The 27,823-nt window shown below is 50.6% G+C and overlaps 1 protein-coding gene and 1 pseudogene across 13 annotated transcripts in view; both read right to left on the reverse strand.

Annotated features, from left to right (window-relative positions):
• Positions 1-7,170: 7,170 nt before the first annotated feature.
• LOC146398124 (uncharacterized) lies at positions 7,171-8,691 on the reverse strand (annotated as a pseudogene).
• ATP6V0A1 (ATPase H+ transporting V0 subunit a1) overlaps positions 8,048-27,823 on the reverse strand; it is a 55,646-nt gene continuing 35,870 nt past the window's right edge. For 2 of the 13 annotated variants that reach the window (XR_014821087.1, XR_001299859.3), the window contains exons 17-22: positions 27,139-27,246; positions 22,109-22,216; positions 16,422-16,539; positions 15,943-16,114; positions 12,002-12,261; positions 8,048-9,617 (exon numbers count right to left, since the gene is read on the reverse strand). Coding sequence is in view for 7 of the 13 variants with exons in the window: in XM_084984322.1 (XP_084840448.1) it covers positions 9,524-9,617; positions 15,943-16,114; positions 16,422-16,539; positions 21,199-21,216; positions 22,109-22,216; positions 26,240-26,314; positions 27,139-27,246 (693 nt within the window). In the remaining 6 variants the exon portion in view is untranslated. Of the gene's footprint in view, positions 9,618-12,001; positions 12,262-13,076; positions 14,856-15,942; positions 16,115-16,421; positions 16,540-17,358; positions 21,217-22,096; positions 22,217-26,239; positions 26,315-27,138; positions 27,247-27,823 lie in introns of those variants that run through there. The other 11 variants (XR_014821086.1, XR_014821085.1, XM_003482977.5 and 8 more) reach the window with 7 other exon arrangements.

The raw sequence follows: 27,823 nt of genomic DNA on the forward strand, positions 1-27,823 counted from the left end.
AGTTGGAGGATGGATGAGCCATGTGAGCCTGGACTGGCCATGGGGCAGGGCCTGGTGGGTGTGTGAAGGGTTCTCATTTGATCCTTAAGGGGTAGCAGCTGCTGAACAGGACGGAAATTATCTTCATTTTACATACTGGAGGAGTTCCCACTGTGGCGTAGTGGGTTAATGATCCATCTTGTCTCTGTGGCTGTACCTGAAGGCTCCCTGGCCCGACACAGTGGGTCAAGGATCTGACAATGCGGCAGCTGGCCTGGGAACTTTCATATGCCTCAGGTGCTGATGAAAAAAAAATCGATACATATTGGGAAACTGAGGGTCAGAGAAAGGAAGTGACTCTGAGAAGATCAATGGCCAGTAAAACAGCAGGTCTGGGACTAGATCCAGAACACTCACAGATCAGTGTTCTTGCCACTATCCCCTAAGAAATGCAAGTTTTTAGGCTGCCTCCCGGTGGGGAGAGGTTGACTGGGGCTGTGTAGGGGCTAGGAGTGTTGGGCCCTTAGAAAGACTACATTTTCTTTCTTTCTTTCTTCCTTCCTTCCTTCCTTCCTCTTTTTTTGGTTGCACCTGAAGCATACAGAATTTCCAGGGCCAGGGATTGAACCTGCATTGCATAAGTGACAACACTGAATCCTTAACCCACTGAACCACCAAGGGATTCCAAGACTGTAATTTCTAAAAGGATTCTGAGTCCTTTTGGAGGCAGGTGTAAATTTTTCCAGATTGTCAGGCCCAAGTACAGCTGCTTAGAGACAGGGAGAGGGTCAGGGTTGCCAATCCAGAAAATCCAGAGCCTGGACTGAAAGGGAACATGTGAGTCCACTGAACTTGCCCTGCCTCTCTGCTCCCCTGCCCCTAGCTGCATATTCAAGCTGTGCAGTACCCCACTGCCTTGTTCCCAGCTCAGCAAGCAGCTAGTGTGGAAGGTGCAGCCCCTGTTCCACTCAGTTGCTAATAGCAAAAGGTTCTCAGCCTTTCCCAGGAGCAGCTCCAAGACCTGCCCAGAGAGTTGGGCCCTCGTGGAGCTATAGCCTATAGTCCCCCGGCCCCTCTCCACTTCCTCCAACACTCCCCTTCAAACACCCCTTGCTCCAGGTGGGGTATGTCAGACTCTCCTCCCAGGACCTGTTTTGGAAGCACTTTGGATCTTAGGGAACACATGGGTCAGGGGAATTGGGCTGCAGTTCCACTGTCAGGCTTAGGGTCCCTCTCTGTGGGGTCTGGGTCCATCCAGAATGGTGGACAGTTGCTAGCAGGAGCAGCAGGTTGGGGGGCATTGGTAGCACATTTCACAGCCTGAGCTCATGAATGGAGCAGAAGGATCATTGCTTATTCTGGGTGTGTCACACTGTCTTTCTCATCTTCTCCATCAAGCTGGGAGCTCTGAGGATGATAGGCGGCTGGTTGAAGAAATTAAGGTGAGTAGATGGGATGAACCATCAAGCATCTGGGAGTTCCCACTGTGGCACAGCGGAAACGAATCCGACTGGTATCCACAAGGATTCGAGTTTCATCCCTGGCCTCACTCCATGGGTTGTGGATCTGGCATTACCGTGAGCTGTGGTGTAGGTCACAGACGCAGCTCAGATCCTGAGTTGCTGTGGCTGTGGTGTAGGCCGGCAGCTGCAGCTCCGATTCAACCCCTAGCCTGGGAATTTCCATATGTTGTGGGTACGACCCTAAAAAGACAAAAAAAAAAAAAAGGCTATGTAAAAATAGTGCTTGCCTCTGGTGGGGTACTGGGACCCCGAAGTGGAAGACTTACTCTTGGGCCTTTCTCTTTTTGGCTGTCTCTGTGACATGTGGAAGTTCTGGAGTCAGGGACTGAATCTGAGCCACATCTGTGATCTACATCACAGCTTCAGCAATGCTGGATCCTTAACCCACTGTGCCATAGTGGGAACTCCACTTTTGGGCCTTTTGTACTATTTGATCTTTTTACCATGTGACACATTTAATTATTTTTTTCCATTGGTGTGTGTGAAATAAGTTGGCCAGGCTTTCTGCTCCTATCTCATTTCCTCTTTCATTCCTGCCAGCTGACTCTCTGCCTCTGCATCCCAGAATACCTCCAGATCACTTGTCCCTCTGTGTCGCCAATCCAGCTGACTGCTTGTCACAGCTCCACTAGGATCCCACCCAATTTACCTGTGAGGAGGATTGAGTCCTTCCCTGTCTGGCCACCAGGGAGCAGCCCATGCCTGGGCCTCACCTCAGGTAGGCTGGAGCGGTCATCTCAGGTCTGAGGGACCTTCAGTGCCCTTTCCAACCAGGGCTCCTGGGGCGAAAGGGGTGCAGCCTCTCTCAGATCCCCAGTGAGAGTTGAGAGGGAGAGAGAGAGAGGGAGAGGGGGTGTCCTGAAGGTGGTGATGGAACTGTTCCCCACCACCACCTTTTCTCTTTTCTGGCTGCCCTGTGGCATATGGAGTTCCCAGGCCAGGGATCAGGTCCTAAGCTGAAGCTTTGGCAACGCCGGATCCTTAACCCCACTGTGCTGGGCCAGGGATCGAACCTGCATCCCAGTGCTCCCAAGATCCACCCATCCCGTTGCACCACTGAAGGAACTCCTCCCCCATCTTTATAGCACTGAGCAAGCCACCCTCTCCAATCTGGTTCTAGGACTTCAAGATGAGAAGCACTCACTGGGCAGGGCAGAGACTCACTTAGCAGATATCGGGGTTCAGGAATTCTACAAGAAGGGGATCAGAGTAAAGGCCATGTCCCTTAAAAACAGGAGCAGTGGAGCCATCCTGTTCCTCACCCCTCACCCCAGGGCTCCCAGGACTTCCCACACCCTTGCTGGCTCAGTTCCTAGTCGGTCCCATCTTCAGCTGGTTGGGCTGGAAACAGCCCCAGGCCACTTAGATCCTGGGAGCTCCGCTTAGCTAATGACCCACTGGCCCAGGTCCTTCCAGCCAGGCCAGGGAGGAATTTCTTCCTGGGGAAGTCCTAGGCCTCCCTCCCCCGCCCCATTTCATTAATCTTACCAGAAAGTGTACCAATTTAAAGCGTACAACTCAGTAGTTTTAAGTATATCCATAGAGTTGTGCAACCATCACCATAATCTAATTTTGGATTTCATCATCCAGTCCCCAGCACCATCTAGCAGCAGGTCCTAAGCAAAAACCCAACTACATTCTGTCTCTATAGATTTGCCCATTGTAGATATTTCACATAAATGGAATCATACATTATGTGGTCCTGTGTCTAACATCTTAGCATGGTGTTTCTGAGTTCCATTCATGTTGTAGCATCTATCAGTACATCATCCTTTTTTTAAATTTTCTTTTTATGGCTGTACTTGCGGCATATGGAAGTTCCCAGGCTAGGGGTTGAAGCGAAGCTGCAGTTGTGGTCTATACCACAGCCATGACAACACCAGACCCAAGCCGCATCTGCGACCTCTGTTGCAGATTGCAGCAATGCCAGATCCTTAACTCACTGAGTGAGGCCAGGGATCAAAACTGCATCCTCACAGAAACATTGGGTCTTTAACCTACTGAACCACAACAGAACTCCTATCATTCCTTTTTACTGAAGAATAATATCCAAAAAACGGGGGAGGGAGGAGTTCCTGTTGTGGTGCAGCAGGGAGGAGTTCCTGTTGTGGTGCAGCAGAAACAAATCTGACTAGTAACCATGAGATTGCGGGTTCTATCCCTGGCCTCACTCAGTGAGTTAAGGATCCAGTGTTTCCATGAGCTGTGGTGTAGGTCACAGACATGGTTCAGATCCTGCGTTGCTGTGGCTGTGTCATAGGCTGGCATCTGTAATTCTGATTCAACCCCTAGCCTGGGAACCCGCATATGTTGCAGGTGTGGCCCTAAAAAGCAAAAAAAAAAAAAAAAAAGAGAGAGAGAGAGAGAGAGAATAATATCCCCTATATGGATATATTGCTTTTTGCTTATTCATTCATCAGCTGATAAATATTTGGTTTCCTTCTGGGGCTATTATGAATAACGCCACTATAAATGCTCATGCACAAATCTGTGTGCACATTTTTCTGTTTTTCTTGAGTAGATACCTGGAAACCAAATTTCTGGGTCATGAGTTGACCTATGTTTAACTTTTTGAGGAACTGCCAGGTCTCTTTCCAAAGCAACTGCACCATTTTACACTCTCACCAGCAGTTCCAATTTCTCCACATCCTTGCCAACACTTGTAATTGTCTTTTTCTGAATAGTCTTTTTAGTTGGTGTGATGTGGTGTCTCCTTGCGGTTTTTTTTTTTTTTTTTTTTTGGTCTTTTTGCCATTTCTTGGGCTGCTCCTGCAGCATATGGAGGTTCCCAGGCTAGGGGTCCAATCAGAGCTGTAGCCACTGACCTACACCAGAGCCACAGCAATGCGGGATCCAAGCCGCGTCTGCGACCTACACCACAGCTCACGGCAACGTCGGATCGTTAACCCACTGAGCAAGGCCAGGGATTGAACCCGAAACCTCATGGCTACTAGTCGGGTTCGTTAACCACTGCGCCACGACGGGAACTCCTCCTTGCGGTTTTGATTTGCATTTTCCTAATGACTAATGACACTATCTTTTCATGGGCTTATTCATGTTTTCTTTGGAGAAATGACTATTCAAATCCTTTTGCCCTTTCAAAAATTGTTTTTATTACTGTTTTTATTATAAAAGTTCTTTATATATCCCAGATACAAGCCCCTTATTAGATATGATTTACAAGTATTTTCTTCCAGTGTTAAGAGTTGTCTTGAGGAGTTCCCGTCATGGCTCAGTGGTTAACGAATCCAATTAGGAACCATGAGTTTTTGGGTTCAATCCCTGGCCTTGCTCAGTGGGTTAAGGATCTGGCGTTGCTGTGAGCTGTGGTGTAGGCCGGCGGCTACAGCTCTGATTGGACTCCTAGCCTGGGAACCTCCACATGCTGCAGGTGTGGTCCTAGAAAAGACAAAAAGACGGAAAAAAAAAAAAAAAAAAAAAAAGAGCTGTCTTGAATCTGTCTTTCAAAGCACAGTTTTGTTTTTTCTTTTTTTGCTTTTTAGGGCCACGTGGAGGTTCCCAGGCTAGGGATCCAATCAAAGCTACAGCTGCCGGCCTACACCACAGCCACAGCAATGCCAGATCTGAGCCACATCTGTGACCTAGACCACAGCTCACAACAACGCCGGATCCTTAACCAAGCGAGACCAGGGATTGAACCTGCAATCTCATGGTTCCTAGTTAGATTTGTTTCTGCTGTGCCACAACGGGAATTCCCAAGAGCAGTTTTTAGTTTTGTGGAAATCCAACTTATCTTTTATCTTTTTTAATCATGTGTGCTTCTGACATCATATCTAAAAACCATTGCCTAACGCAGGGTCAGAAAGATGTACTCCTATGATTTCCTTTAAGATCTCTCTTACATTTAGGTCTATGACCCATTTTGAGTTCATTTTTGTATATAGCGGGTCAAAGTCCAAATTTGTTCGTTCACACGTGGATACCCTGTTGTACCAGCACCATCTGTGGAAAAGACTTCTGGAACTCCCACTATAGCGCACTGGGTTAAGAATTCAACTGCTGTGGCTCAGATAGCTGCAGAGGACAGGGTTTGATCCTTGGCCCAATGCAGTGGGTTAAAAGATCTAGTGTTGCAGCAGCTGCGGCTCGGATTCAATCCCTGACCTGGCCTGGGGATGCAGGTGTGGCCATTTAAAAAAAAAAAAAGACTGCTCTTTCCCCACTCAGTTATCTTGGCTCCTATGTGGAAAATCAGTTTGACTATAAACGTTAGGGTTTGCCTCTGAACTCTCAGTTCTATTCCATTGATTCTGTTGATTCTGAGTATCCCCCCTTTTTTTTTTGCTGCACTTGCAGCATCCTAAAGTTCCAGGACCAGGGATCAAATCCAAGCCACAGCAATGACCCTTAACCTGCTGCACCACAAGAGAACTCCATGGCCCCCCCTTTTTTCTAATATTACTAATCATATATTGAAAGCAGTAAGAGATTCCAGGACACCAAATAAACCATTTCTGAGGTTTTTCCCCAAGATAAAATTGAGCAGCTCCAGCTTCTTCAGTGTTTATCAAAATACAAAAGAAAAAAGTAGAGGTTATAGGAGTTCCTGTCATGGCAGTGGTTAATGAGTCTGACTAGGAACCATGAGGTTGCAGGTTTGTTTTTTTTTTTTGCGGAAAAAAAAAATATGGTTGCAGGTTTGATACCTGGCCTTGCTCAGTGGGTTAAGGATCCGGCGTTGCCATGAGCTGTGGTGTAGGTTGCAGATGTGGCTCAGATTCCGCGTTGCTGTGGCTCTGGCGTAGGCCAGCAGCTCTGATTAGACCCCTAGCCTGGGAACCTCCATATGCCGAGGGAGTGGCCCTAGAAAAGGCAAAAAGACAAAAAAAAAAAAAAAAAAAAAAAAAAAGAAAGAAAAAAGAAAGAAAAAAGTAGAGGCTATAGGAGTTCCTGTTGTGGCTCAGCAGTTAACGAACCCGAGTAGCATCGATGAGGACATGGATTCGATCCCTGGCTTCACTCTGTGGGTTGAGATCCTGCATTGCTGTGGCTGTGGTGTAGGCCAGTGGCTACAGCTCTGATTCGACCCCTAGCCTGGGAACCTCCATGTGCTGCGGGTACGGCCCTAAAGAGGCAAAAAGACAAAAAGACAAAAAAAAAAAAAAAAAAAAAAAAGTAAAGGTTATCATTTTCTATGGCAAATCTGACTCCTGCAGGCTGAGGGAGTGAGAACACATGCAGACAGGGGCTCCGAGGGGCTGGGGCTCTAGGATGACCACCCATGCTCCTGCTGGTGAGACCCCAGAGAACCCAGAACAGGCAAGCAAGGGGACTGCAGGGCTCCCGCTGCAGCCAGCATGCCCCCCACCTTTTGAGTCAGTAACAGAGCAGAGGCTAAAAGAGCTCATTTACCTGAATGTTCACTTTTAACTTTTGTCTTTTTAGGGCCACACCCTTGTTATTATAGAAGTTCCCAGACTAGGGGTCGAACTGGAGCTGCAGCTGCTGGCCTACACCACAGCCAAGCAACGAGGGATCCAAGCTGAATCTTCGACCCACACCACAGCTCACAGCAATGCCGGATCCTTGACCCACTGAGCAAGGCCGGAGATCGAACATTCATCCTCATGGATACCAGTCGGGTCCACTAACCACCCAGCCACGACAGGAACTCCATGAACTTTTTTTTTTGGCCTTGCCTACACGATATGGAAGTTCCACCACCAAGGGCTGAATCTGTGCCACCGCAGCGACCTGGGTTGCTGCAGTGACAACGCCAGATACTTTAAAAGCACTGTACAGGGGAATTCCTAAACTTCTCATTTGAGGAGTGAGTGCTGGCTGCCGCCCACAGGCCTATTCTGGGGCAGGTGGCCTGGCAGGGAGGAGGCTGTGAGAAGCATGGAATGAACAGGGTGTCCCTGGCCCTCCTGGAGCAGCCGCTGTCAGCCTGCTTCACATTCCGGTGCAGCCCCTGCCCTGGAGGGAGGAATGGAGGGGGAGGGCCGAGAAAGAATGTGGACACCTTACATGGCAGTGAGGAGGGAGAAGGCACCCGCTAGGCCAGCCCACCTGCCTGGACAGCCCATTGGCTCTCAGGCTGCCTGCCTCAGCATCTCGAATCCTCCAGCTGCCCTGAGGAACCAACCCCACGCTGAGCCTCCACTTACACCAAGGCCAAAGGCACCAGGGCTCAAAATAGCCAGGCTGCTGAGCCCTGGAGAGCACACTTGCAGAAGAGGGAGAGGAGGGTGGGCAGATTCCCAGATGCCCCCCTCCCCCGCAGTCGTCCGCCAGGGGTTTTTGCGTGTGAGGCACTGGCAGGGAGACGGGTTCCCCAGTCCCCTCCCCACCAAGGGTAGTGTATGCAAACTGCTTTGGCTCAGGGAGTGGAGAGGCGCCTGGGAAACTTGAGATAAGGTGAGAATTTCACAAACTAACTGCCTGGCCAGGGCCACCGCAGCTGTGGCCTTTGATCAGGGAAAAAAGCAGAAATGCTGGCATTAAGATACTAGGTGGGCTCAAGAGGGCTGAGCCCTGAGCGACATGGGGGCTCTGGGCATGCAGACAGGCAGCCTCCCTGATAGAGTCAAACACACTTTATTCAGCACAGGAATGTCTGAACAGAAGGGCCTTGGGCAGGATTCCGGACAAAGAACCCTGCTTCAAACCCTGCTGTAAACAGAGCAAAGATCATGTAAACCACAGGGGCCAGACAGGAGGGGGCTCTGCACAAGGGCTGGGTCAGGTCACACTGGCTGGCGCGCGGTGAGGCCGGGGTGGGCGGCCCAGCCTGGGAGAGTCCAGTGAGCAGCTCTGAGCCGCTCCCTCAGACAAGCAGGGGGCGGGGTGGGATGGTCAGGGCCGACCAATTTAGGGGCTTCTCTCAACTATTGAAGGAGTGGGGCTCAATTTAGCTGAAGCAGCCAGTGCTGCACCAACACATGATCGAAAGGCCCCAAGATCCACATCCTGGTGTGGGGGTGACAGGGAGGTGGCCTCCTGGGGGTGCTCCCCACCAGCCCGCAGGGCAGGGCCACGCAGCTTTCACAGCCACACACACTGGCAGCCCTGCTAGCTGCTTCCACTCAGCAAACAGTAAATGATACGGACCTTCCTGGCCCAGGACCCACTCACCTGACTTGGGGTCGGGGGTGGGTGGGGGAGTGAGAGCGCTGGAGGGCAGACTCCCCCACCGGATGACTAGAGTGCTGCACTCAAGACTCATGATTAGGGGTGGGGAAAGGTCTCCAGGTCTGCACCAGGAAAGAGCATCAACTTGAACCCTCTGCCTAGAGTATGCTTGCGGTCGGGCTCAGGCCTGGCCCGAGACACAGCCAACCAAACAGGCCAGCCAGGACCTCTGTTCCGGGCCACTCCCAGCTGCGTATGCTGTGCCCAGTGCTAAATGGGGGTTCTGGGAGGGAGGGGGAGAGGGTGTGAGTTTAGGGTGAGGCAGGAAGGTGAAGGTGTGGGGTATGTGGGGACCCTTGGGGCTTCTAGGGAGGAGCCATGCATGCTGGTACAGTGGGTCCAGCTGAATTCCTGATTAACATGCACACTGAAGACGGGGTGGGAGTGGGGGTGGGCAGAGGACAGAAATACCACCTTCCTGGACCCACCCCTGCTAACCCAAGAGGGGGGAGTGTTAAAGAGCACCCCCGCCCCCAACCAGTAGGAGCAGGGGGCTCAGAGTCTGGGTGTGGGTGGTGAAGGCGCTCCGGCTCCTCTCTGAATGCCCGAACTGGCTCGCCAGCAGGGGGCAGAGGAAGGGCTGGCCTGAGGCCCAGAGGGCAAGGCTGGCGCCCAGGGGGTGTGGGTGATGGCCAGAGCCCAGCTTCTCTCTAGAAAATCACTACACTACCACACACAAAGCTGGGGGTGGCGGGGAGCCCCAGGGAGGGCTGGATCTATCTAAACGACTCACAGGTGGCTGGGGGAAATGGGCCAGATGGCACAGATGCCAACACCCAGGGGTCACAACTAACAGGCAAGTGGAGAACAGCTAATCACTGCGGAGGGAGCGGGAGGGCAGCCGGGCACACAGCCCCCCTGAAGGGTCACTCGTCAAACTTCCCTTCCCGAATGTGCTCGAAGGAGAAGGGTAGGAATTTGAAACCGGTCCCGCTGTAGAATTTGTTCTGGAACTCCACCCTGGAGAAAGGGAAGAGGAGAGTCATCATTCCACAGACACCTTTGGGACTATGCAGCTGGGCCAGAAAAAGGCCCGACCCCAAGCTCCCCACTGCCCCCTGCTTCCCACGGCCCCGCAACCTCCAGCGTAGGACACCCAGGGCCTGCCCTCTGTGAGAGCGCAGGACACCAAGGCACAAGCCTGGTCTCAGTGCCTGCTCTGCGAGGGTGTGTTTATGCCGCGTTCTCGGTAGACGGCCTGAGTCTCTAACTACAACGGCGGGGGGGGGGGGGGGAGGTGTCCCCTCCTGGGCAGGCCCCCAGCAGACCTCCAAGGGAAGCCCCCGAGTGGCTGCAAGGAGCCCTGGCAGGCGCCACTGTTTTCTTGTTTCTCTTCTTGGGGGAGGAAGGAGAAGGGAGGCTTGCCAGCGAACAGTGGAGGCTTGGGGAGGAAATTCCCAGGAAAGGGGGAAGTTAGGAGCGGAAGTCTTCTCAAAGCAACGGCAAAAATATTTTCCAACTACAAAAACATCTGAGAAAGAATTCTCCTCTTGGGGACTGAAAGGAAAAACAGCTTTAACTCCCTTCCCCGCCACTCCACATCCATCCCTGATGGTCTCCTGGGCCCTTCCGACTCTGAGGGGGCAGGAAGAGGAGGACACGCCTGTAAGCAGAGTCAGGCTGCGAGCTCGCCCTGGACAGTTGCCCAGCAAGCAAACCACCACCAAATATGGGCAGAAAAATGCATGATTCAGAGGATAAAAAAGCCAAGGAGAGCTGCCCTGAAGAATAGTTTCCACTCAGTGCTGTGTGACCCTGGGGGCCCCCGATCCCTGTAAGAGCAGGCTGAGCTGGGGCCCAGGGTCGGCTGCGGGCAGGGCTCCAAGACACTGTCCACCTTCGTGCCCCTCACTCAGCCTTGAGCTTCAGACGGGCATCCTCCTTCCAAGCCCAGGGAGGAATGAGCCAAGCGGGGGAGGAGGCTCCGAGGCCCCTGACCCCAGGGCTGCTAGCTCCGCCCCTAGGGAGCCTCGGTAGACAGAGTTTTCTGTGTGGGCACACCAACAGGCAGGCTGCTCCCCAGCTTCACATTCCAGGGGCTGGGCTCAGGTGCCAAAGCCTCCCAGAGGAGGATCCCTATTGGTGCCTCGGCCACCGCTGCACCCAAGAAATGGGATCAGGAGGGGGCACTTCAAACTGAAGTCAGTCACAGGATTCAGCTTCACATCCCAACACCCCAAGAAGACCTTCCAGCTATGGAGGCCTCCTGGTGGGGGGAAGGGGGGGAGCGGGGGGAAGGTGCTGGGTTCCTGCTTCGTGCCCACTGCTGCTAAGACTCAATTCTTCTTGGAGTTCCCGTCGTGGCTCAGTGGTTAACAAATCTAAGAACCATGAGGTTGAAGGTTCGATCCCTGGCCTTGCTTAGTGGGTTAAGGATCCCATGTTGCCATGAGCTGTGGTGTAGGTTGCAAACGCAGCTCGGATCCAGCGTTGCTGTGGCTCTGGCATAGGCAGTTGGCTACAGCTCCGATTAGAACCCTAGCCTGGGGACCTCCATATGCTGCGGGAGTGGCCCCAGAAAAAAAGGCAAAAAGACAAAAAAAAAAAAAAAAAGACAATTCTTCATGTTGGGTAGGCTGTGTTTGAATATGACAATGGTATGTCATTTCATGAAATTTACAGCCAGATAGTGGGCAATTACCTTCAGGTCACTGAGGGATCTGGAACTCTGACCTAGCTGGTTAATCACACAAACAAGTCTAACTCCAAACAATGGTGAATAGACAAGCTTTAGATATTTTCGGATGCCCACTCTTCTCTCGGCAGAGCCCCTGCCTGCCTCATCTGTATCAGGGGACAGATAGCCTCTGATAAAGCCCCTGACACCACTTCTCCCACCAGCCGCTGCTCGAGGTTAGGGACTTAGGGGGGCCTTCACCAGCCTGACTCCACCGCCCCTCTCAGCCGTGCTCACCGGCTCCCAACACAAAGCTGGAAAGCATGGGCCCTGCTGGTCTCCCCACCCTCTTTCCCCTCCCAGCCAGGGAAACGTGTGCTTCCTGAGAAAGTAGGGCCCCGGGGGCTGCCCTGCAAGTTCTTCCTTCCTGAGGGGCTCTTCCTGGTGCGCCTCCAGTGCCCTGCCACACCCCAGGCCACTAAAATCCGTCTCAGGACTCAAAAGATGTGAGAGCCCTCAGGCAGTCAGCCGTCACCCCTTCCAGTTCCAACACTTGACAAAGGCCACCCAGGGGCCCAGAAGGACTAACTGGGAGTCCTTGGAGAGAGCGCTCCCGCTATGTGACAGAAACTTTTTCTTGCATGAATGAAGGGGTAAAGTCTGGACCTCTTCCCTTTCCTGTGGGGGTGTGACCGAGGAGACGCAGTTGCAGAAAGATGCCAGCTACCTTTTCTGTCCCTCTCTGAGCAGTGCCAGGCCTGGGACACACAGCTGGCTGATGGCCCACGTGCCAGGGCGATAAGGTCAGCCTGGGGCTACAGTTCAGGTGCTCTCATCCTCCTGAGCAGCCACTCCCTCAGCCACCCTGCGGTGTCCTGCTGTGGTGCCACTGCATTCCTTACAACAAACTGGTTCCCAAGTCTGTCCCTTTAGCCACCAGTCTGTGCATGTGCAACTGCAATCTGCTGGGTAAGGCGGCTGAAGCTCCTGTGAAGAGAGGCCACGGGGCAACAGTCTGTCTGTGAACCCTGGTCCAGTGTCCACAGTTACAACCACAATCATAGCCCTGCCTTTGCCTTTTATGAGCAGGAAAAGACATCTCACTATGGAAGGCAAGCAGGCCACTGCACACGGGCAGTGGGACGAAAAGACTGACGTAACTCAGGAGGAGACAGCATTAGCAGGCTGGTGCATGAACCTGCTCACTGCTGTTTTCAAATAGGTCACCCACCTCCTCATGACCCAATCTGAACCTCAGACTTGTGGTTTATCCTCGTTATCAAATCAGATGTTTTTCTTCTTGTCCCCAAGAAGAGATTCAGAACTTGTATAATGGGGCAGCCCTTGCATCAGCATCAAGAAACCCAAGCTGAACACTTGGGATAAAGTGACAGGTATGAAGACGCCAGGCTGGACGCCAGGAAAAATCACAGCAATGTCCCTGCAGCCATTTTCAGGAGGCTCAGCTGTTCCCACCCCTCAGAGGAATCCCTGCAGTCCTGCCGGACTGAGAGGACCCAGGAATCCTCGAGGCACATCCACACTCGGCCAGGAGGGGGCACACAAGCACCAATTTCATTCACTCCTTTTTTTTTTTTTTTTTTTTTTTTTGGCAGCACCCAAGGCATTTGGAAGTTCTGGGGCCAGAGACAGAACCCAGGCCCCATCTACGACCCGAGCCACAGCAGTGACAACGCTGGGTCTTTAACTCGCTGTACTACCAGGGAACTCTGTCATTCATTCTTTTTTTCCGTGGTGGGGAAGATGCTTCAAACAGGCCTCCAATGATAGGATTCTGAAAGTTGTACAAAGGAGTTTTTACTGTCTTTTCTCTTCCACCCGATATTTCCACTAACATCCCCCCCACCCCTTGCAAGGACGGTATGCTTGACAAGCACATTCCCTGCCAACCACATCTGAGAGGCATTCAGGTGGTATCACATGCCGCCCCATGGGGTCTCCCTTCTAACAGACTGAAAGCAGATCTTTACAGGGCCCACGGCCAGAGGCTTCTCCACAGGGCAGCCACCATCTGCACGCGCACGAGGGCGCACCGTGACGGTTGCTTGGTCTGTGCATTATTTCACATTTAATCACAGCCACCTTGTCACGTGAACATTTTCCTTGCTTTTCACATGAGAGAAAGTGAGGTTCGGAGAGGTAAATGCTTTCCTCAGGGTCACCCAGCCAGTGCCTGCAGAGTTGGAATTCCAACTTGGCTCATCTGATTCTGAACCTGCTCTCTCGCTACTCCTCCCTTCCTTGGGTCATTCACGAGGACATGGAAGATGCTGTCCCTTGAAGGCCACAGGTGATCCTGAGGAAGAAGAAATCCTTCTGGCAACTAACCATGACTCCCAGCTACTTCAGCTTACTCTGGAGGTGGGGCCCCAGCCCTGGTGGCCCTCCTGGCATCATGTCGTGCCTGGCTCCTGCTCTGACAGTTCTGCTCTGGATCCTTGACTGCTCCCCACCCACCCAGGGGGGAGGCAGCAGGCTCCCCATGTGGGCTGGAGTCAAGGTGGGGTGGTAACTGCTCCCTCAAGCCTGGGGCTCAGGAGACAGAGAAGAGAAAAGGAAGGAAGCCAAGAGGGCAAGAAAAAGTGAGTCACCACAAGCTGGCAGCACAGATGTCCCCTCCCACTAAGTGGCTGAGGAAGTGTGCTGGGGAGAGCGTGTGCTGATAAGCTGAGAGTGGTCCCTGGCCAGCAGTCTGAGCCACGCAGGCAGCCGCGCTTACTCCTGGCTTGCTGGTAAACAACAGCTGGGCGGGGAGGGGGAAGCAGCAGGAGGGGCCAGGCCAGAGAGAGCAATGAGGACAGATTCTTCTAAAGGAGCTTTTGAGGGAAGAGTAAGTCCCAGCCACAATTCGCCCTCACCTGCCTCCCAGTTCCCCTCTGTGATTTAGAATGACAAATGGCAGAATCTTTGAGCAGGCTTAGCTGTAACCAAGCCAGTAGAAAAAACAAAGATAGGAAGAGTGGGGAAGGAGTTCCCCTCATGGCTCAGCGGTAATGAACCCGACTAGTATCCATGAAGATGCACATTTGATTCCTGGCCCTGTTTAGTGGGTTAAGGATCCAGCATTGCCATGAGCTGCAGTGTAGGTTGCGGACAGCTCAGATCTGGCGTTCCTGTGGCTGTGGTGTAGGCCAGCAGCTATAGCTCCAATTTGACCCCTACCCTGGGAACTTCCATATGCTGCAGGTATGGCCCTAAAAAGACAGAAAAAAAAAATTGGGGAAGAGGTGGTTTCTAGGGTTCAGATTTTGGTTTTCTTCAGGTTTGGAGAAGTGGACGGAAAAAGAAAGTCAAATCCCCGTCTGAGCTGGAGATCATCAACACCACAGATGTTGCCTAGGGGTTCCCAGAGGTAGTGTCAGTGAGTTTGTGAGCCCCTAAACTGGTAAAATTGAGTGTGTACATACTGTGGGGAGGTGTTTCTCTGAGGAGAGGGTCTAGAGCTTCTAGAGCCGCTGGACCCAAAACAGAGAGGGAGAATCACAATGTACAGGAGGAACTGGAGACTCAAAGAAGTGGGCTTTGGAGTTCCCGTGTGGCTCAGTGGTTAATGAATCCGACTAGGAACCATGAGGTTGTGGGTTTGATCCCTGGCCTCGCTCAGTGAGTTCAGGATCCAGTGTTGCCATGAGCTGTGGTGTAGATTGCAGATGGTGCTCGGATCCCGCGTTGCTTTGTGGCTCTGGAGCAGGCCGGCAGCTACAGCTCCGATTACACTCCTAGCCTGGGAACCTCCATATGCCGTGGGAGCAGCCCTAGAAAAGGCAAAAAGACATTAAAAAAAAAAAAAAAAAAAAAAAAAAAGAACTGGGCTTTGAGGGAGGGCAGCTAAAGCATAGGATGCCTAGTTTTTAGTATGAGTATGTCCCATGCACATTTGGGAAATATTTGCAGTAAAAAAATTATTCATTCTTTATCTGAAACCCAAATTTGACTGAATGCTCTGGAATTTTATTTTCTAAATCTGGCAACTTTATCTTGAGGTCATGGAGTCACAGTCCAGACCAGATCCCAGCTCTCCCACTCCCTGTGACTGAGCTAATCTCCATGCAGAACCATTAAGAGCCACAAACTACACACACACACACCCTAAGAAATCCAAAACCTGCCCTCCTGAAGAAGCTGCTTCCGCATACTGAGCTACATGCTGTGGGATCAGGAACCCCCTGCGCATAGAGAGCTGCCAGGCGTCCCACCCAGAGACACTGGCATGATGCCAGAATAAGAGGAGAAAATGAGGGCACAGTGTGCTCTAGCACTTTCCTGGACTTAGAATCTCTTCCAGAGCTGCTTTCATTGCTGTGAAGATAGGAAAGTTACATGCCAGCACAAAAAACCCCCAAACAAACAAACAAATAAACAAATAAAACCCAGCAGATTTTTTAAGCCATAATCAAAAGCAACAAAGAAGGCTAAAGACAACAGAGGAATTCTGACAGCACTCTTCAGAGAACCCTGCCGGAGGCCAGGAAAGTGAGCTGTGCTCTTCCATGGACATTTCCTGAGGCTCACTACCAAGTAGGCCCCTGGGGGTAAGGATGTGAAACCAGACACTTCCTAGCGTCCCTGGAGTCCGGACAGAAGTAAAACCACCCTCAGTGCATAGTGCAGCTAAGGACACGGCCCCGGCCCCGGGCTGCCCCTCACCAGTGTAACCGCAGCGCGTGGAGGAAGGCTGAGAGGCCCTCCATGATCAGGAGGATGGCCACGGTCAGGGTGGCGAAGGCGGCAAAGATGAAGAACAGCGCCAAACCTCCTGCCAAGCTCTTCACGCTCAGGCCGATGTGGATCACCATGGTCCAAAGCACCTCAGACAGCTCTGGGGAGCGAGGAGAGACACCACGGGCGGTTCAGTCGGGCCGGGGCGCCGTTGCACCTTGCATTTTGCTCTGCCCTCCCTCAACCGCATGCTCCTCACCCCTGGCTTCCTGCGGCCTTACCAGCTAGGCTGGCAAAGCACTGATGCTCCCCTCTGGACATCACTCTCCCTGGATTTAGGAGTCAGTAATTCCAGAGCCTCTGCGAAATTTCTGATCTCTTTAAGCTGTGCCGCCCCCATCCCCTCCCGCCCGGAGTGTGCAGAGAAGGGGAGACAGATAGTTCTGACCTGAGAGCAATATACTCACGAGCATGAGCAAGACTGAGGGCCCAGAGCCGCAGGTAGGAGGCGGTGTTGGAGATGCAGCCCAGGCAGTACTCAATGGTGTGGATGGCCTGGTGGACCATGGTGTCTCCAAAGTCGAACTGTCATGGGAGGAAACCAGAGAGAAGCTATAAGGCTGGGAGGGGAATGCGTGGGGGTCTGAGCACTGGCACTAACAGCAACCTGGACCAGGAGCCCCTGGTGGGGATTTCAGCTATGCCATCGTCCCCAGATATCCCGCTTGGCCCAGCCCCCAACTTGGACACCCCACGGCCTCTCAATACACTACATTTTAACGAACTACATCCTAATGAGTCCTTCTCAACGCATTTGCTTTTCCTTCCCGCTGGGCGGTCAGGTCAGGCGTGAAGTGTTCTCGAGGTAAGTGCTCTCAGAGAAAACAGCTGCCGGGCAGCACCTGCTCTGCTGACCTCTGCCTTCAGTGCCCAAGAGCAAAGCCCCTGCTCTGAATGAGCCAGGAGAGCAGGAAGGGCTGTTCCTGGGGCTGCGTGTCAGGGGACAAGCCACCAGGCTGGAACTGCCTGGAGAAGACTAAACCTCTGCAGCCACTAATTTTTACAACATGGTGGCAGCAAGATCACCTCCTTTTACTTTTGAGTCTTCTGAAAAGATTACATTCTTTTGGCAGTGACATTCTGGCAAAAGTTTTTTTTTTTTTTTTTTTTTTTTGCTATTTCTTTGGGCCGCTCCCACGGCATATGGAGGTTCCCAGGCTAGGGGGCTCATCGGAGCTGTAGCCACAGGCCTACACCAGAGCCACAGCAACTTGGGATCCGAGCCGAATCTGCAATCTACACCACAGCTCACGGCAACGCCGGATCCTTAACCCACTGAGCAAGGGCAGGGACCGAACCCGCAACCTCATGGTTCCTAGTCGGATATGTTAACCACTGCGCCACGACAGGAACTCCTAAAGTTTTATAAATTCCTACTTGGGCAAATTGATGAAGACCAAACAGGACACTTATTTTGTTTTTGTTTTCTTCTTCACTCACTTTCTTCCAGTTTTCAACATCAAAAATTATTTCCGGAACAAAGGGCAGGGACTGGAGCGAGCGTCCGGAAGCTTCCTCCTAGGACTGCTCTGAGCTCGGCTGCAGAAGCACATTGGGTGCCACACTTGGTGTGCCAGGTGCTTCTCCTGGCCTCTCACTCTTCCGGGAGCCACAGTCACTGAAAGCCAGGAGGCTGCTCCCCTCCCTGGGGCCTCCCCACCCGGCCCAGACAAGGCCCCCAAGAGCAGAGGCCTGCTGCCTAATGGGCCTCCCAGCCTGCCCTGCCACAGGCCAGAGTCTGTTTTTCACCAGTTTCTTTCCAGACTCACATGACTTCACCCCCAAAAGATACCAGAAAGAACTGCCTTGAGAAATCACACGAGGGCAGGAGAGGAGGGCTGGCGGGTAAGGCACTAACAGCCAGGGCCTCACGGGTGTGCTGGTGGGGAGAGAGGCCAGCTCCAACTCGCCATCTCTGGGCGACCGCCCTTTTCCCTTACCTCTGACTATCTACACCCAGAGTATTTCTGGGTTTTTCTTCCGAAACAGGTTCTTCAAGCCTCCTAGTTACCATGAAAACCAGGGTGAGTCTAGGTACCCCAACAATGCTGTTAAGAGCTCTGGCCATCACTGCTGGCTGTCACCCCAGAGCCCGTGCTGAGGAAGGACAGGACCATGGCTCCAAGGAGCACAGAGCTTTACCCAAAGCTCAACGAAAGTGGTGACTGCGGGGCGCCCCTGGAACCAGCCCCTTTCAGCATTTTTACTCCACCTTGAATTTCTCCCATTAACAAAAAAAGCACAGAGATGGCAGAGGAAGCTTCCCTCTCTTTCTCCTCTCCACCATTCCCGGCTTCCTGCTTTGTAACCCTCGGCAACTTTTCTTACCTACACGTTGGAGGAAAACAAGAAGTGGGGTGAGAATTAACGGAGGACCAGCCAAGCACCTGGGAGTCTGTCACTGCCCCATGAGTAGCTGCGACTGACCGTGAACCGCTGCAGACGCCCTGTCAGACTACGGCCCGGCTGCGCCTCCTCCTCCTGCGCCCTGGCCCTGGCATTTGCCCTCTGGGCTCCACGCACCTCCCTGGTGGCTCGCCCTCCCCTCTGGCCTGGAGGGTCTAACAGATATTCTGCGTCCTGCCTGAGCCTCTGCAGTGTCTGCCTCTATCACCTTGTCCTCCCCCGCCTTGAGACACTCCTACCTCTCTGGACGGTCCTTCTCAGCCTCCACCTTGGTTGCTCCCTCAATGCGGGGGTTCCTGCCTCAGCCCTCACACGTCTCCTGTAGCACTGCCGCTCAGGCCTTCAGCGGCCATGGAGGGACCCCCCCAATGGACACCACTTCTGCACTGCCTGTCTTCAACCCGTTGTGCCCCGTCACCTCCTGCTGCACCACAGGAGCTTCCAACTCTCCTCCCAAACTAAACTCATTGCTCTCGTCTGACCCCACCACCACCTACTTCTGCACCCTGTCCCATGTCTACTAGAGGGTCACTACTAGTGCCCAGGCACCCAAACCTGGAAGTCACTCGCTCTGACTGCCTACATTCATGAAGGCACTGAGGTCTGTAGCTTTTACTTCCTTAATCTCATATTGGTTCCCTCCTTTCCAACTCCCACTGCACATGGCCTCTCAATTCTTTCCTGACTCCCATCAGACTAGTTAGTCTCCAGACTGTGTCCCTCCTCGTCCAGTATATCCTCTCCCACCTCCACTAGGGTATCTCAGCAGTGGCACCCACTCTGTTACCTGCAGCTTCACCGCCCTCTGATGCTCCTCCTTACCCAAACACTCTGCGACGGCAGGTGTCTGCCAAACTCCAGTCGCACTTCTCACCAGTCCCCTGACCCCCGACTCTTGGCTCCAGCCAAGCTGAATACATGTTTATCCCCCAAATGTGTCCCTCTAACACAGGCCCCTGTGTCCTTATGACAACTGTATATACCGATGGGTCTGCATCCCCTCCTTCCCTCCACAGAGACTCCTCTTGACCAGACTAACCTTGGTAATAACCTCCTTAGGGAATCCTTTCCCGGTCTCCTCCCCCACATCCCCCAGCCCACCCAGGGTCTGTTACATGTCCTCTTTCTTTGCTCGCACAGCATGCTGGGCACACCCTGATCACAGCATCTGCCACCCAGACTGTCTCAATTTGTCTGGGAGTTCCTTGACGGCAAGGACTATGACTTCTCCTCTCCGTTCCTACAGCACTAAAAAGAGTGGCTGGCACATGGAAGGTGAATGAATGGATGGGCTGGAGGAATGTACCTGGTGAGATGACACAGTAGGGAGAGGTCCCGCTGACCCTTGCTGAATGGTGACAGCCTTCAAGGATTTCCCAATCAACTGGCCTGGCTCTTGTTTGCAGCTGGACTGAGCGCCCCCCAGGGAGAGGGACCGCTGCTTCCACCTGTGGCGTATTTGGGTCACTGTGACAGTTGTCTGAATTTGGCTGAAGAGATCTAGACCACGTATGTGCCTAACGAAGGTAAAATGTTCTAACTACTTAGGAAGCTATTGGAAACTGAACCTCTGAGGGAGCTGGGGGGCCGAGACTGCGGAGGCCGAATTCCCATCCGTCTCATCTGGATGTCAACTCCCCTGGGACATGGCTACAAACAAGGACTGTGCTGACAGGACCAGGGCATTGGTGCTCAACTAGACAGACATTTAGGAAGAGCCCTATTGCCGGAGGCGGCCCTCCTGGGAAGGCTGGGCTCCGCACTAACATGAACACACTCCCGCCAGGCCCTTCCAGGAGGCTCAGGCTGCAACCGTGCGCAGAGGAGTGGCCCTGGACATAGACGTTCCTGGATGCCAGGAAAGGAGCCTCCCTGGCCTTTGGGAAGACCAAGGGCTGTCTGCCCTCACACAGAACAGCAAAGCTTTTCCCATTCCCATCCCACTGTCCGCTTAGGCCCAGGAAAGCCAGGAAAGGGGAGGGTTCGCAGGTTGAGGTATTTTAGAGAGGTTTCGGAGGAAGATGCAAACAGTGCAGCATGTCCTATTAAAAATCCAATTCAAATTTGTATATTGCTAAATGAATTATTGCTGAGCTAGAAGGTCTTCCACTCTGGCTGAGGCCTAAATCTTTAGCCAATTTCCTTTCTACTCTCTGTGCTGGTATAATATGAACTCCCTTCACGCAGATGGATTATTTTTCCTGGGATGCATCGGAGAGGCAAAGACTCCTTCTGAAAGCTGTCTACCTCCCAACTGGGTCACAGGGAAGTAAAGCGGACCCCAAGCGAAGGTCCAGCATTCTCACTCTAAGCATCAAGCCGATGAGGGCAGCAGGAAGAGGCTGGCTGCATCTCGGACAGGGAGGAAGGGTTAGCTTTCTCGCAAGCACTCAGAGGAGCAGGGAGGAAACTGTTACTCCCAGGGGTAGAGCGACCATACATAACATCACAGGAGAGGAAGGCAGAGGCCAATGGGATTTCACTCCCAAGGGGAGTCACTTCAAGAATGCCAGTGCAGACATTACTTGTAGCTCTTGTAAAGCCATTCTCAAGGCATTAGATCAGCAAAGTCAATGAAACAAAGACAGAGGTGACTGACATGAGATGCAGTTAATGGAGATGAGCTTTTTCAGAACATGGGTTCACAAACTGGTTATAAATGGCCAGTGAGATGCAGGATACATGGGTGTCACGTGTGGCCCCAAATAGCAGAGTGATCACAAGGACGGGAAGAGAAGCCCCAGATAAACATGAAGCCAAAGCCAGCTTGTTTCTTACCACTTCGTCCTCGGTAGGCTTGAAAACACAAATTCACACTTAGTGGGAAGCCGCGCCACACACAAGGTTACAAGTCACGAGCACAAGGCTACGGATTGTTTCTCTGTTTGGGGTGGGGTCTGTTAACGTTAAATGGTCTAACGTGTTGGAGGCAAGCCTCCGCAGCATACACAGAAAGCAAAATCAGCAGGATTTAGAGCATTAAGGTACTTATTAGGCATCCCAAGCCTTGCAATTTCTTTTTTAAAAAGTCATATACATGGCAGTCGTGGTCAGACTGCAAAGTCCAGTCCCCTGGGTCCTCAACTCCTATTCTATTTGCTTTAAAAAGAACATAATGACTAGATGAGGTTCAAAAGTTCAGTGCAGGGCCTCTGTAGTATGAGCAGTCAGGCAAGGAGACTGGATTTTAAAAATCTGAGCTTGCAGGTGGTGGCGTAAGGAAAAGTCTAGCTTGGCTCGACTTCACTCTCCCTCTAAAGAGCAAGCAAATGCCATTTTTCTTAAGGCTCAAATAAAACATCTGCAACAAGAGCACATGAATAGAACAGGACTTCAAAAGTACCACTGATTACAGTTCCAAGTGGAACACTCGTGGGGGGTGGGGGGGGCAAAGGATGAAGAGTGGGCCGTGCCTGAGATCTGCACGCAGAGTCCTGCGGGCCTCTTGGAACCCAAGGAGCCGGACAAACAGAACAAGACTGCTGCAGACTCTGCAGGCAACACCTGGAGTTTAAAGCAGGGGCCACTGGAAAGAGCTGTGGTGCCCTAAGAGGTCCAGAAGGCAGGCTGACCCTCAGTATTAGTGTTTTCATGTCTCAAAGAGTGGACAGGAGTGAGGCCACTTAGGTACACAAGACTAGGGCTGACCCAAGGTGGAAGGAGAGGAAGCCCGCACCACTGATCTTACCTCCTCTGCGTCCTCTGAATGGGTGGAGAGCTGGTCATGCTGAATAATCTCAGCATCCTCCTCTGTCGGTCCGTTGCCCACCCTGATCCCACCAAAGTTGAGAGTTCCCTACACAGATGAACAGAAAGAGTAGAATTTGCCTGGGCTTTAAATGTGACATTCTGTGAGGTGGGGAACGGCGATGGTTAGTACATACAAACCTCTGAAAAGCATGTATTCTAACAAAAACAAAACCCAGTCATCGAACAAGCCAAGCCAAGACCAAACCTCTGTTCCCACCCCAGCCACCACCGCCCAGGCCCCACCCCAACTACATTTACCACCTCATCTTGATCAGAAGTAACAGGCTGTGCCTGCTGCATCAGGAGACGCCTTGGCCAACGCAACTGAGAATCCTGCTTGAATGAAAAGCTTAATACGAACAGACTCTCCTAACAAGCGCAGCTTTATCTGTAAAGACTTCAATGGCCCAAGTCTTTCTGGAACTAAAGATTAGACTTTCTAAGAGGGTGGGGAGCCAAATGGCATGGTGATTGCAACCTGGTCTGATACGCTTTCAACAGGAGCCCAAGAGTTCCAGCAATACCTCTCCCTGAAATGTACTGGGTCTCTGCCCAGGAACAAAGGACTTCCTAGGTCACCAAAGGGAAAAAAAAGCTTAATGTACATGGGCCTGTAGCTACAGAATACGGAATTAAAAAAAAAATAAAAAAGGCTCCTTTCCTTCACTGGAGGATTCTGGAGTGTTAACACAGCTCTTTCACAGGCCGGCTGGCAGATGCTGATTGGGCGCTTGCTGTTCCTCGCTCCCCAAATGCAGGGTTTCCAGAATCAGAATTTCTAAGTCAACCTGATTTGGAAAAGTTTGGGTTTGTTGAGGCAAAAGGACTTGTTGGGTACAAAAAAAAAAAAAAAAAAACAGGAAGAACTGGGGTTACGACGGACAGATACCAAAATTAGCGTTAACATGCCACAGAGTGAAAAGGAGCTGAAGAAACAGCTCCTAGACCTACTTCATGTGGTTTCTGTTAGGGGAACTAAACAAGGCAAGAGTTCAAAGTCGGCTCTCCTGCAAAATGGCCTCCGAGCAGCAGCACAAACCAAATGCAAGTGGCTTTGGTCAACCACCTGAAGGTCCCTGCTTGCAGCTTCAGCTGCGGTGTGCACCTCTGACCACAGCATATAACCATCAACCCTGAGGGGTTGGGCAAACTCTCTCTCTAGTCTTCTAGCAGTGGTTCTCACATGCTGGTCAGAGAACCAGTGGTATCAGAATCATCTTGAAAGCAGAATTTCATTTAATAGAGATTTTCAAATATCGCCTCCAGAAATTATCAGTTTAGTAAGTAGGTCTGGGGTGGGGTCTAGAAAATTCATATTTAAAAAAATATTTTGGAGTCCCCATCGTGGCTCAGTGGTTAACGAACCCAATTAGTATCCATAAAGACTAGGGTTCGATCCCTGGCCTCACTCAGTGGGTTAAGGATCTGGTGTTGCCGTGAGTTTTGGTGTAGGTCGCAGACGCGGCTTGGATCCTGAGTTGCTATGGCTGTGGTGTAGACTGGCGGCTACAGCTCTGATTAGACCCCTAGCCTGGCAACCTCCATATACTGTGGGTGTGGCCCTAAAAAGGCAAATGACAAGAAAAAAAATTTTTTTCTCAAGGACACACTGTGTGATTGTTTTAACTGTCCCTCAAAATTGAAAAGGCATGCACAAAAAATGCATGCACCTTTTGAGACAGCAATCTCACTGCTGGGAACATCTACGCCTATGTGAAGTTTTATCAAGATACATGGATAAGGCTGTTTTCTATGTTATTTGGAATAGCAAAGAATTGGGAACAATCTACATGACCATCAACAAGAGAACGATTATGTAATATTAGTACATCCAACAGAATGTTCTATGGAACACTAGGCAACTATAAGATCGAGTATCACCTCAAAATTTAATAAATCAAAGGGCAGAAGAGTGCTCAAATTTAAAGCACAACTGCTAATGTGTATATATACATATACTGTGTTTTATATATATATTTATATATATGTGCATACACATATACATATTTCTATCGATAGATGATAGATATATGCTGGTTTATGCAGAAAAAAATGCAAGGCAAAATCCCCCCAGATGTCAATGATACCCTGGGAGGCAGAGGGCTGGGAACAGGGAGGCTCTCACTTTCAGTACTATTTGCATCTCTAACCAAGTGCACCTGTTGCCTCAATTTTATTTTTTAATGTCAGCAGTGGGCTGTCTGGGTCATGGTGTTATGGGCAATCTTTATGTCTTCTTCCACTTAGCTGTTTTGTTTTAGTGCCCCAAGAAACAAATTTAAAGTTCACCAGGTCATTCTTATGTGTGGTCATACCTGGGAACCACTGAAGCCCCGGGCACCTCCAGGTCATGAAGATATTACACCTGAGATCTCTCAAAATGTGGGCCAAAAGGGCAACACAGGGGTACCTTCTGCACAACACTGGTGACAGGAGAGAACTCCAAAGGACGGGGATGGGTCTGAGGGTTGAGGAGGCAGGCTTCAGGCTTTAAGGCCTAAAGCAGAAAGTCATTCCGGAAGCTTTCCCCAATGGGCAGATGTAGTGAGGGGCAGACAGGTTAAGCCTCCCAGCCAGACACTACTACCTGTCCATTCGGAAGGGAGGGAGTATGAGCTACAGGAAGGAAGATGAGAAACACACATCAGCAGAAAGAAGAAAAGAAAAAACAAACTGTGAAACACTGCTTACAGACAACCAAGAGGACAGAGAAGAGAACAGAAACAGATCAGTGTTCACATCCTCAGCCTCTGAGGTCAAGAATCCAGGGCCCCTGTTGTAGAATGATTGTCTTGAAGCTTTTGGGTTGCTCTCCAAAAACAGATGTTTGGCTAAAGAACCAGTGGGCTAAGAAGAACCTCTGAATGTGCCGGTTTCTAGATTGGGGACTTTTAGCTTGGATAGTATCATACAAGAAGATGCTGGATTGATAAGGATTAGGACTGATCAGCAGAAGCCCATCTTAAATAAACTGAGACTAGCAGAAAGAAGAGCACATGGAAAGAATGCCGATACACAGAGAATATGTGCTTAAGGTAGTTTTTAATTTCTCTTAAGAAAGGAGAGAGTCCCCACTTGAAAATAATTTTAAGCAGCAACATTTAAATATCTTCTGATCCAAAATAATAGCCCTTTTATACTAGTTTTTAGAAGGATGATTACAGCAGTTTTTCTGATCAGAAACACCTAATGGAAATGGTCATCCATCTAAATATTTCATTTATTTAAAGGCGTGTGATGCTAGTAGAATACAATAGTACATGAGCATAATCATTACTGACGAGATTTTAAAAAAATCTTATTGACTCAGTACCTAGAACAGACTGGGCTATGAAATCAGTACATTGTATGATTTTGGTTAAGACATGTTTTAAGGACAAATATTGAAATGCTTAACATACAAAGTGCTGTTACTGAATCATGAGCCAGGACGAGAAGAAGGAAAGATCAAAACAGAAGATGACTTCAGTTATTACAGCAGATGCAGAGTATACAGGAGACACATGGCAGGGAGGAGGTCTCAATGAACAAACAGCTAAGGACACCAGGGCTTCTGAGTCTCTCACAAAAAAGTAGACACGTATATGTTTCCACTGGAAAGAGAGTAAGACACAGCTAAGATGGACCAAGTGTCCAAGCATCACTCTGAAGCAGAACTTTAAAGAGCAGGGAAATCAACTCAAGAGTCACAGAGATGTTCTCACTCCATGTTAAAAAAATTCATCCAATACATGGTCACAAAAATACATGAAAGTGGATGGATGAGTCCAAGAGCTGCCCTCTTGGATGAAGATGATGGGACTTGGAGAGGGTATAACAACCACCTTGCTTCCACAGACATGACTGCACTTACATGTGGAATAGAAACTTAGCAAACCAATGGTAAAGATGATATTGGAATCTCTTCCTAAGAGGTGGAAATCTTGTCATCGTCTCAACGAGTAACAAGGACATACTTTCCAAGAGCGCACATGTCCCACACTCTCAATATAATTGAAAAGAATTCTGCTGCACTGTTTGCCACCTCTTTAAACAAAATGTGATGGTTTGCTGGTTTTAATTCACTCACTGTTGCAGCCGCTGCTGCCTCTAGTCCCTGTTGGCTCGGGGTTGGGCTGACTGGGGCCTCCACAGGCTGCCCTTCCTGATAGTGAAGGGAAGAAAAGAGGAAGGGAGGAGGAAACAAAAGAGGGAGGGGGTGGAAGGGGAGATGAATGGAGGGGACATGGAAGGATGAAGATGGTCAGAAAGGGAGAAGGAGGGTCTTGTAACTCAGCTGCTCTCCAATAGGAGCAACACTCTAACAGCCATATATGAGTCATGCAACAAGATCTTTCGGACTTGACCAGGAAATGTAACAGGTCAGCTTCAATGCATAGCCAGAAATGGACATTTGGCAACCTCAGTGTGTATGTAATCCAGATGCACACACACATACATTAAGTAAACACAAATATGCATGCTGCTTTTTAAAAAGAAAAAAAGTCAGTGTGCTTTAAATCAAATCTTTTCCCCCGGATGTTTTGGTTGGTGAAAGTATCACGGTCTTGTTTTAAAAGAAAACGTCTCAGCGTCAGCCCTGTGGTTGCCCAGGCAAACCACATGAGTGGGTTCACCGTCTGCAGCTCTTACAGCCTTGCTTTGGCTGATGCTGCATCCAGACAGGCCCAGGCTGGGATTTTGCTGAGCACAGCGTGAGTAAAGCATGAGCAGGAAAGGTAAAACCTTATGACTTGTTCTAACTGGGCTACTCAAAGATGAATCTGGGTGTCTGAGCAGCATTTACAAGTTTTGCTTTGTTTTCTTTTTTCATTTCAGCAGGTTCAGTGTTCATGCTGGGATATACCACAAATGCATTTTAAGAGAATAGAGACTTATGTACAACTCATTATATCCAATGAGGAATCACCCTGATCTTTAAAAAAAAAAAAAAAATCTAGTAACTTTCAGCAACAGAAATACACCCACCAAATGCTTCCTCCTCAAATATTGATGGCGAAGGACTAGTGGTTTAATCAGAAGCATCCAAGGTACACAAAGTAGTGCAACCACTACCAGGAAACACTGAATTCCTTTCTGCAAAGCAAGAAAGACAAGGCATGTCACGTTAATCAAACATGGAGTTTCCAACTCCAGCACAGACTTCCCCTACAATAGTACTTTCTTGCCGAGCTATGAATAAATAACACTATCCAGTTACTCAAAATAATTAGCAAATGCTGTGGCAAAGCCCAGAACTGTTCCCCAGGATAAGTTAGAAATTCTATCCTTCCTGGATACAGAAATTATACTTGACCCTCCCAATGAAGGAGGATGGGCTAAATTTAGATCTGGATGTGTGGACTAAAAACCAAATACTAGAGAAAGGGATTTCTTTTCTTTTTTTTTTTTTTTTTTTGGTCTTTTTGCCATGTCTTGGGCCGCTCCCATGGCATATGGAGGTTCCCAGGCTAGGGGTCAAATCGGAGCTGTAGCCGCTGGCCTACAACAGAGCCATAGCAATGCGGGATCCGAGCCGCGTCTTCGACCTACACCACAGCTCACGGCAACGCTGGATCCTTAACCCACTGAGCGAGGCCAGGGATGGAACCTGCAACCTCATGGTTCCTAGTAGGATTTGTTAACCACTGCACCACGACGGGAACTCCCTAGA

This window comes from Sus scrofa, chromosome 12 (genome assembly GCF_054392235.1).
Source record: "Sus scrofa isolate SSC_HxYL_T2T_F1_AM1 chromosome 12, Sscrofa_HxYL_maternal_Yorkshire_Landrace_v2.0, whole genome shotgun sequence".
Lineage (NCBI taxonomy): Eukaryota > Metazoa > Chordata > Mammalia > Artiodactyla > Suidae > Sus > Sus scrofa.